The following is a 10,533-nucleotide window of genomic DNA, read 5'->3' as shown; positions in this document are numbered from 1 at the left end:
ACGGCCGGGGGCTTGTGGGGGGAGGCAAGAGTCCGTGTGCGCTTCCTCTGAGAGCCCGGGAGGGGCGTGCCTGGGAGGGCAGGACAGCCCCCCCCCCCCAAGGGTGCGCCCCGCACTTAGACTTGCTGCGGAGAGCGGGATTCAGCCTAAGCCACCCAGACCCGGCGGCCGAAGCGATGCCGGCGGGCGCTCCTCCCCCAGGTAGCCCTCATTTCCCTCTCCCCTCCCTCCTGCAGGAGGCTGGATCCCGCAGGTGGGGTGCAGCTTGGGGCTGGTTTTCAGGAACAGGTGCAGCCCGCCCTGTTGCCAACACCTGCCTTAAGCCGGATTCTCTGGCCTTCCCCTTCCTCCGCCCCTGCCCCTCCTCTCCTCTCCCCCCTCCCCCCACCAGTTTTTGATGTGTGTATCCTGTCTGGGGGGAGCCGTGAGTGCGGCGTTTGGGGGCGGGGTGGGCACCAGCTGTCAACGAGAGTGTCTCATTTTATTAAGTGATTGATTCCTGATGCAATTAGAAAACTGCAACAATGATTGGGGGGGGGGGACATTTTGGAGGCACTGGTTAGAAGGGTTGATTATTGATCAGGATGTGGAGCTTTGAGTGGTCTCTGCTTCCTCTCTCACATGCAACTCCCCCTATCTTCTCTCCCACCTTTCCTTATAGACTCCCTTCGAGCTTACTTTTGTGGTGGGGGAGAAGGGAGAATAAAACCCTGTCCCTCCCAGCCTCACTTTGCAACAGGGGGACACACAGTCCTCCAACCTCATTTTGGGAGGGGGGGATGCAACCCATCGCCTTTGCTTGAACCACCTTCCTTCTTTCCCCCCTTCCCCCCATGCTACTTAAAACTTCAGTAGCATCCAGAAGGGACCTGGCAGAGATTTCTAAGGGGCTTGTTGTCCTTGGATTGTGTGAATGACTTCAGGCAGGGGCAGGGCCACTCCCAACTCCTCCTGCTCCCACCCCATTAATCCTACCCTTTGTGCTGTGTGCCCACCAAGATAATGGACAGGGCGGAGCAGGAGGGCTCCTTGTTCCCTTGGCAAGTGCTGGCTGTTGGGGGGGTTGGCATCCCCGCCCCTACTGGCACAAGGGCATCTGAAGATATTTCTCTGCTTGAGGCTAGGGAGCCCTGTGTCCCTGAATTGCTCGGGTCATGTTCTTTCCTGCACAGTTGTACCCCACTTCCTCATCTCCCCAGTGAAGAACATTTAAACAGCCCCCACCGAATTTTACAGATGAGGAAAATGGAGCCCAGAGGGGTGGGTAGTACATTGACAACCAAGGTCACAGAGGAGGTTGGTAGGATAGCAGGAGATTTTGAACCTCAGCTTTCCTCCTATTTTGTTCAGGCCTCTGTTACTCCCCAATCCCAATCATCCATCATTTGTAGGCTTTAAAACTTCTGGAGTTCTTCCTGCTGTCCCTTAGGGGCTTTCTGAGTTTCTGGTGGAGGAAAGATAAAATGGGATTTTGCCCATCCCCTCTCCTGTGGGATTCCTGGGCTAGACACTGATTTAGAGTGAAACATGATGAGCTCATTGGCCAAGACCCAGAGTCTTCTTCCTTGTCTCCCCTCCTCCCCTCCAGGGTACCTGAGCACCCTACTGGCTTTGGAAATGACACTGAAAAAAAATAACAAGGAAAAATGTCTTTGGAGGCAGCCTTGGAATCCCTCCCAAGAACTGTCTCTTCTTGGGATCCCATAGACTCCTGTCTTCCTCTACTCGGCTTTCCTGTCTGAGTGAGCTCTCCTCCAGCACGCCTTCGACCTTTAAAGGTCTTTGAGCTGGGGTGTTACCTGATCAGCTTGCTCTCTCCTGAGGCTGGACCTGGGCCTGGGACTTGAGGATGACCTGTCTCTTGGGGGAACCCAACATTGAGGGGGTTTAGTTGTTGCTCTGGGTCCTGGAGTGAATGTGAAGGGTTTTGTACACTCTCTATATAGGTTGGGGAGAGGTCTTTCAGGAAAAAGGGAAGGAATCATTGTTGGGTGAAGGCCTTCAGCCCCTAAAATGATTCCCTCCTTTATTGCATTCCCTTTCCTTCAACAGAAAAGGGTTTTATTTGGGACTGTTCTTTAGGGCTCTGTCACTTTTCAATCAGACTAGGGTATGGGCTGGGGGTTTCTAACCTACACCCCCCCTGCCCCCCCCAATCCCTTGATACACTCATTCTTGCCCTGGCTGCATGGGGGTATTTATACAGAGCTCATCTCTCCAACTCTAGAAGTCAGTCTGTAAGACCAAAGGGATCCAGGAGTTATGGGCAGTAAATATCCCAGTTTCTTTCTCCTCAGGAAGCTGGACCTGAGGGCACATAGGAAATGAGGATCTCTTCCCCTTTCTCTTTTCCCTGCTACAGAGATGCCCTGTCTTCCAGCCCAGTATGGGACATCAACTCAGAGTCCAGGACCTCGCGACCATTTTGCCATTGACCCCTTGATCCAATCTGGCTTCACCAAGATCACCATGGACCTGGCTGGCCCGGAAGTGCCTCCCACAGCTCCCACTGCCCTGCCCAGCTTCAGCACCTTCATGGATAGCTACACGGGCGAGTTTGACACTTTCCTCTACCAGCTACCAGGGACTACCCAACCTGCCTCCTCCTCCTCTTCCTCCTCCTCTTCCACATCCTCCTCCTCTTCTTCCACATCATCATCGTCAGCCACCTCCCCAGCCTCCTCTTCATTCAAGTTTGAGGACTTTCAAATCTACGGCTGCTACCCTGGCTCTTTCAGCAATCAGCTGGATGAGACGCTCTCCTCCAGTGGTTCAGACTACTATGGCAGTCCCTGCTCTGCCCCCTCCCCATCCACCCCTGGTTTCCAGCCCCCACAGCTCTCCCCCTGGGATGGGAGCTCCTTTGGCCCTTTCTCCCCTGGTCAGACTTATGACAGTCTTCGTGCATGGACAGAGCAACTGCCCAAGGGTCGCCCTCAGCCTCCTGCCTTCTTTTCCTTCAGTCCCCCTGCCGCCCCAAGCCCGACCCTGTCCCCAAGCCCCCTGAAGCTGCTCCCACCCCAGCCTACTCACCGGCTCAGGGAGGGTGAAGGCTATGGACAGGCCGTCTTTTCTGCCCTGGCACCTGGCTCTCCCCACTTGGATGGGCCCTTGTCACCAGCCAAGGCTCGGGCTGGAGTCCCTGGGGGGACAGAAGGTCGATGTGCCGTCTGTGGGGACAATGCCTCGTGTCAGCACTATGGTGTTCGAACCTGCGAGGGCTGCAAAGGCTTCTTCAAGGTAACTTCAGTTTGCTGCTGGGTTCGCTCTGTCCTCTCGTCCCTCCTTCTTACACCTGACTCTCCTCCTTGGCCATGGCCATGGCAGATGGCAGGTGGCGGCAGGAGACTAAGATTAAGAACACTTAGGGTCTTCTCTGAGGGGCACTGCCAGCCCTCCCCCCTCACACCTTTTGTTTTCTTCTTCATGGAAAAGGGTCGTGATGTCCGCCGAAAGGGTGCTGTGTTTGGCTTAAGTCCCAGCTGTGCTTCTGGGGATTTATACCAGTATAATAATGGGAAAATCCCTTCCCTTCTCTGGTTCTCTCAGTTTCCTCATCTGTAAAAGGAGGGGCTTGGGCTAGATGTTCTTGAAAGTTCCTGCTTTATTCTCAAATCCTCTGAGCCTAAGAATTCCTTTGGGTGAAGAAGTAGGGCTAGATTCTGGGACCCTGGAAGGGTTATGCAGTCCCCCAGGACCCCTCCGTGCAGGGGACTGAGACGGAGCTCCTGAGTTCTGGAGTGGGGAAGGGATATAAGACTCCAGGATGTCTGGTTCTGAATTCTCTACTCTGCAGTACCCCCCACCCTAAACTCCCAAGATGGGGGATGGGGGAGAGCAGAAGCCCTGGGCAGTCATGTTCCTGGCAGGGGATGAAAGGAGCTGGGAAGAGGTCTGGGAGGGTGGTGGGGAATAGGACTCTGGAACAGACTGTTTTCTTGTCCCAGTGCTGGGTTTGTGCCCCATTCCCTCTCCTGCTTCCCTTGCTCCTGCCCCTCCCCAGTCCTCATGTATTCCTCAGGGGGAAGGACTGGCAGAAACGGACAGATTGAAAAGTACAGGTGCAGGATCTGGGGAGCCCTCCTCCCCCCTTCTTCGTGTCCTTGGGCTGGCTTCTTGGTGAAATCTGAAACCTCCCCATTCCCCCCAAGACCCTCCTCTCCTACTCCTCCCCATTTCCCCAGCCGCCCCAAATGTTAGAAAAATAGCCGTGAACAGAAGCCGCTTTTGTCCCGGCAGCGGCAGGATCTTGGAAGGCACCCCCTCCCATCCAGTTTCTTCCCTCCTCCAACTCTGAGGCTTGACAGCTTGTTCCTCCTCTGCCCCCTCCCTCCCGCAGCGAACGGTGCAGAAAAACGCCAAGTACGTGTGCCTGGCCAACAAGGACTGTCCCGTGGACAAGAGGCGTCGAAACCGGTGCCAGTTCTGCCGTTTCCAGAAGTGTCTGGCTGTGGGCATGGTGAAGGAAGGTGGGTGGTGGGCCCCGGGCCGAGGAGGCCTGGGTTGGGCCTTGTCTGACTGAGAAAGAGGTGCTTGGATCTGAAGGAAGTAGAGGGTCAAGGTCAAGGTGGACAGCAGTGGGGTGGGGCCAGGTAGAAGAAAGAAAGATGGGGGAATGATTCCTGGGGATTGGGAGACTGAGGGGGGCTTCTCCAGACAGACGCCTTTGCATGTTTTCTTCTCACATAGGAGCTCTTTTCAAGGATCCAAAAAAAATTTTTTTTTGATAATTGTTTTCCAATATATTTGGTTTTTTTTTTTTTTTATTCTGTTTTATGCATTTAAAAGTATGACTCAGAAGGACCATAGGTTTCATTCGACTCTGAAAGAGTGTCCAGGATCCTTGTCATAAGGTCACTGATACCTCTTTCCAAGGGAATTTGTTCTCAGCTTATGGACCTAATAAAACTCTTCTTGGGGTCATTGCCCTCACTTCAGGTTGGATCCAGCCTGGGTGAGAAGGCTTGTAGCTCCCCATTACTCCCCCAACCTGCTCAGGCCCTGTTTGCTTATTTCTGACCTGATCTCTCTAGTGGTCCGAACAGACAGTTTGAAAGGACGCCGAGGTCGCCTCCCCTCCAAACCCAAGCAGACTCCAGACTCTTCTCCCGTGAACCTCCTCACCTCCCTCGTACGAGCACACATCGATTCTGTGCCCAGCACTGCCAAATTGGACTACTCCAAGGTGAGTCAGTGGGGTCCCAGCAGCCTCCCTGGCCCTTCTTCCACAAGTGTGACGCCCTCGGGGGAAGGAGAGCCCCCTGGGGAGTGTCAGAGCTCACTCTTTCTCTAAAGATGCTGATTCCCCCTCAGTTCCAGGAGTTAGCACTGCCCCAGTTTGGGAAGGAGGACCCTGGAGATGTGCAACAGTTTTATGATCTGCTGTCTGGCTCCATGGATGTGATTCGGAAGTGGGCAGAGAAAATCCCGGGCTTTTTGGACCTCCCCCCGGCTGATCAGGACCTGCTGTTGGAGTCTGCCTTCTTGGAACTCTTCATCCTCCGCCTGGCCTATAGGTAGTCCTGCTTCAAGTACTCCCCTCGGTCCCCCAGAACCCAAAGCCCTCAGCTGCAGCTCTCATCAGGAAGCACTGTCTGTGTTTGCATTGGCTGGCTTCCCCTTTTCCCCTTTTCCGTCAGGGCTACTTCCTTGTTCTCTCTCTCCCCTGTGTCCTAATCCCCTTTCCCCCGTCTAGCCTAGCCCCCAGAGATAGAAGGCGTTTGCCCCTGTTCCTTTCCCCCATTCCCTTTTGTGGATCTGTATGGAGGGAAGGGGACCCTCATTGCCAACCACAGAGTCCTCACATTCTCCTCCCCCCAACCGCCACATGCAGGTCCAAGCCCGGAGAAGGGAAGCTGATCTTTTGCACAGGGCTGGTGCTGCATCGGCTGCAGTGCCTCCGGGGCTTTGGGGACTGGATCGACAGTATCTTGGCCTTCTCCCGGTCCCTGCACAGCATGGTCATTGACGTCCCGGCCTTCTCCTGCCTTGCTGCCCTTGTCATCATCACTGGTAAGTGGGGTGCCGAGAGAGCATATCTGCCTGAAGGTGGGAGATGACTGGTTTTCCTCTCCCTAGAGCCAGGCTCTCGGTGTCACTGATGCACTGGACACTGTCACTGGGCCCCAGACTTTGTAACCAAGCACCCAGCCAGGGACCAGTCTCTTCCCTGCCTTAGGGAGCTTGGGATCAGGCTTGGGGATCAGGGGCAGGACCTGTCTGCCTGGACTGACAAATAACAATACAAGGCAAAGGGAGGGTGGGATGGCTGCAGGTAGTCAGGGAGAACTTCTTGGAAGAGGTAAAGCAGCAGTGTGAAACTCAAATAAAAGTGGACACGAATCCCAGACAACCACACAGCCACTTAGTTTTAGGTTTTTTGTTTGTTTTGTTTTGTTGTTTTTTAACAAGGCGATTGGGGTTAAGTGACTTGCCTAGGATGACACAGTAAGTGTTTGAAGCTAGATTTGAACTCGGGTCTGGTGCTCTATCCACTGCACTGTCGGACTACCCCTCATATAGCCGCCTAGAAAACTACAAGTTAAGAGCAGCTATGTTCTATTATGTTTTTAAAATTTTTGTTGGTTTCCAATTATATTTTAATTTTAATCTTGTTCTGGCTGCCCTGGGAGGTGTTGCAGGTTACAATAGAGCTGGGTATGTGTTGAGACCATTGAGTAGGACACAGAAGCTGAGAGCAGATTAAGTATGAGGGGAAGGAGGTTGTGATGAGATGTTGGTTATGGGTTGGAGGGAGTCCCAGAGGGAAGCCAGTTTGCCGAGGCTGTGTATATAAAAGCAGCTGTGCAGGGTCTGTACTCGGAGACTCAACAAGGCAGTCTCTCTCTCTTTTTTTTTTTTAATATGTTGTTGTTTAGTCATTTTCAGTCATGTCTAACTCTTTAACAGAAAAATTGGGGTTTTCTTGGCAAAGATACTGAAATGGTTTGCCATTTCCTTTTCTAGCTCCTTTTATAAATGAGGAAACTGAGGCATACAAGGTTAATTGACTTGTGCAGGATCACACAGCTACTATTTATTAAATATTTCTCAGTTACATGTAAAAAACATTTAACATTCTTTAAAAAGTTTTTGAATCCCAAATTTTCTCTTCCTTTGAAAGGCAAGCAATTTGATATTAATAATATGTATGAACACTTCATATTGGTCAACAGTACAAATTCTAAAGCTCAGCTTCTTAAAGTGTGGCTTGTGGCTCTACATGGGGTCTCATAACAATATGGGGGGTTGTGAAATTATGGTTTGTTATCAGTAGCTGTTTGATTTGTATATCTATTTTATATACCTGGAATCACATAAAAATTTCTCAGCCAAAAAGGAGTTGCGACTGGAAAAGGTTTAAGAAGCCCTGTTCAAAGGAGGTACAGAAACAACTCCTGGGACCTAGGAGTCCTAGATCCCAAGTTGGATAAAGTAGAATATCCATCATGGCCTGGCTAGGTAGCTCAGTTGCCCTTCTCTCTGCCCTACAGACCGCCACGGGCTGCAGGAGCCTCGGAAGGTGGAAGAGCTGCAGAACCAAATCGCAGGCTGTCTGAAGGAACACGTGTCATCATCCACATCTGGGGAGCCCCAGTCCCCCAGCTGCCTGTCTCGCCTCCTGGGAAAGCTGCCTGAACTCCGGACCCTGTGTACCCAAGGTCTGCAGCGAATCTTCTACCTCAAACTGGAGGACCTGGTGCCACCCCCTGCCATTGTGGACAAGATCTTCATGGATACTCTGCCCTTCTGAAACTTCCCCTTTTCCCCTCTTCCCCCACGCACCCCACGTGCCTTCAGGCTATAGCTCCAACACTCTCCTCAAAATATTCCCTCCCAACCCCTTTAACCCCCCTCTTTGCCTTGGGCTGGGGTGTACTACAGGTCACTCCAGGGGAGGGGGGAGAAGTGTCTCTCTCTAAGCCTTAACGGGAGATGTTGAGTTGGGGGAAGGCTTTTCCCTCCAGCTTTCCTCCCTCCCCAACCCCTTCCCAAAAAAAGAAAAAGAAAAAAAACTGGCCATAGCCTCTTGCTTTAATTTTTTTGTATAATAAATCTTTTTAATGAGCACGTTGTAAATAGGCAAAAAGCTGCTGTTGTACATAAGGGAGAGAGAGGCCTGGACAAGGAGGGATGGGAGGAATTGATTGGATCGAGCAGAATTTGCAGAGGGATGAGATGGAGGGAACATAACAGTTTAAATCCAGACTCTGAGTAAGCCCTCCTGTACCCCCTCTACTCTCCCTGCCTTCCCCCCTCCCTGTACATAAATTGTCTGTCACTCTAGGAAAAAAAAGACATAGGACAGATTCTGACGTTTATATTTGTGTATTTTTCTGGATTTATAGTATGTGACTTTTCTGATTAATATATTTAATATATTGAATAAAAAAATAGACTTGTAGCTGAAATTGAGACTTTGCCTGCCCTTCCCCCACCCTCAAAAAAAAAATTTAGTTGCAATAACAACATAGTTAATATCTGAGTATGGTCTACAAAGTGCTTTATACAAGTTCTTTGGTCCTCATGTGAACTCTGTGATGTGGGTCCAGGGGCTGAACTCGACCCTCTGAGTGAGAAAAATCTATCTAGGGCTGTTGGTACTGCAAAATACAAAGCAATGAACTGGGAAGGCAGGGAAGAGAAGGAAAGGTTATCTTCTTCTACAAGACATGAAGCAGGGCACTGGGAAGGGAGAGAAGAGAAGGAAAAGCTATTCTGAGTCCCTGGCCCACTGGTGAGAACAGTTCCAAGAGAGTGAGCCCTATCAGAGCGGGCTTGGAGAAGAATCTTGGCCCTGAGAGGTGGTGATTTAACCAAAATGACACTGCAAGTAAGAATTGATTAGGAACACAATACCAACCCATTCACATTCTAGACTAAGGCTTCTTCAACTTGTTCCACTTGAGACCCTTTTTTTGCTCAAGAAATTATGTAATTTTGGGTATGTAAGAAGACAGCTTTACAAATCAAACATTCACTGATTAAAAAAAATTTTCCACCCCCATATTGAATTATGGGATTACAAACCACAGTTTCTTAAAGTTGGGCTCTACACCTCCCAATTTAAGTAGAGGAGAAAACTACAGTTGACTTTGATGGAAAAGATAACTCTCCATTTTCCTTCAGATTCTCTGGTAGAGAAAGGTCTGGGGTGGTGAAAAAACCCTAGAATAGAAGAGGTGGAGTGGTGGCTCCTGAACCGCGTCAGTCAGTGAGAAATGCCGGTGCTTTTACTGCTAAGGTCCAAGGGGAACTCTCACCCAAGCTTCCACAGTCGGCTTCAGAGTTCTTGTCGTCCCTTTTCCTGCTGGCCATTGCTTGGTAGAGCTTTTCACAGAGAAGGAAATGAAGCTGTAGTTGAGGGAAGCGACTTGCCCACACAGAGATAGTAAGTGCTACGGTCATTGAGTACCATTCGGACCCGGAACTTGTCTTCCACTCTTAAAAATGGAAACCACTCCTCTCCTGCCTTGGGATCAGGAGGGAGGTCTTCCCAATGTCTCTGAAGAACTGCAGGAAGAAGATCCTCAGGAGAATGAGAAAACCGGGGGAAACGTGCTAATTTTGCGATTGAGAGACCCCGGGTCCGATTCTGAAGCTGCTCTGTGAAAGTGGGCACTTTCCCTCTCTGGGATAGGGATAACACATTAAGCAGGGATTGTGAGATGTTTTATAGCCTGTGGTTGTGTGAGCCATTACCATCTTCAGCACTTGGAGACTTTCAAGCATCGTGAACCTCGGCCTAAATTAGGCAGGAAGAGGGTAGAAAGCTGGGGGAGCTGGACGGCCTGCCTGATTCCTAGCTGTTCCCTTCTCTGGGAGCAAGTGGTTCTCCCAGCCCTGCCCTCTGTTCCCTCTTCCCATTTCAAGGCCCCAACATCCCCCAGGGCCTTTTCCTTTCTTTTCCACTCAGCAACTGGAAGAACGGGCCTTGGAGGCTCCATCCTGGCCTGGGAGGGGGAACAACAGGGCATTGAGTGGTGGGGCCCTCCACACAATAGCTGTTCTGTCCCCATCGGCCTGTTTCCTACAGGGACAATAGTCAAAGGGCCGGTGACGTGGGGAGAGATCGGAATCCCAGGCGGGATTTTCCAAGCCTTCAATGGTGGCTGTTTGTCTCCACTGGTCCCAGAGACCCAGGAAACCCACCCCCACTAGCCCCCCCCATTTGTTCCCCCTAAAGCTCTGGGCCCGCTCCCACCCACGCCGGGCAGCCTGCCCAGAGCTGCTCTGCCCAGGAGGTGCCAAGCAGGGTGTGGCATGGGCCCCGGGGCAATAACAGGAGGGGATGGGGTGGGCAAGGCTGGGACGGGACCTTGGGGCTGCCTGTGAGGCCGGGGATCCCGGGCTGGCTCCTGAGCCTGGGGGAGAGTCCTGAGGAGGGGGGTGGCCACAGGGGAGTCCTCCTCCTCCCGAGGGAGCTGGGCCCAACCTGAGGGATGGGAGCACGGGCTAGCACTGCGTGTACCCCTCTTGTTACTTCCCTTTTTAAGGCGTTTCATTGTTTAGGACTCGCTTTCCTCTCAGAAT

General features: G+C 51.7%; 1 protein-coding gene across 2 annotated transcripts in view; it reads left to right on the top strand.

Moving 5' to 3' along the window:
• Positions 1 to 8,411, top strand: part of NR4A1 (nuclear receptor subfamily 4 group A member 1) — a 27,959-nt gene extending 19,548 nt beyond the window's left edge. For both annotated transcript variants that reach the window (XM_031937842.1, XM_031937841.1), the window contains 6 exons: positions 2,363 to 3,240; positions 4,340 to 4,469; positions 5,034 to 5,185; positions 5,314 to 5,516; positions 5,834 to 6,012; positions 7,494 to 8,411. In XM_031937842.1, the coding sequence (XP_031793702.1) occupies positions 2,365 to 3,240; positions 4,340 to 4,469; positions 5,034 to 5,185; positions 5,314 to 5,516; positions 5,834 to 6,012; positions 7,494 to 7,753 (1,800 nt within the window). In that variant the 5' untranslated portion in view covers positions 2,363 to 2,364 and the 3' untranslated portion in view covers positions 7,754 to 8,411. The remainder of the gene's footprint in view (positions 1 to 2,362; positions 3,241 to 4,339; positions 4,470 to 5,033; positions 5,186 to 5,313; positions 5,517 to 5,833; positions 6,013 to 7,493) is intronic.
• The last annotated feature ends 2,122 nt before the right edge of the window (positions 8,412 to 10,533 follow it).

The sequence above is a fragment of the Sarcophilus harrisii genome, chromosome 5, assembly GCF_902635505.1.
Source record: "Sarcophilus harrisii chromosome 5, mSarHar1.11, whole genome shotgun sequence".
In the NCBI taxonomy this organism is placed as follows: domain Eukaryota; kingdom Metazoa; phylum Chordata; class Mammalia; order Dasyuromorphia; family Dasyuridae; genus Sarcophilus; species Sarcophilus harrisii.
This window is presented reverse-complemented; position numbering and strand designations above follow the sequence as displayed.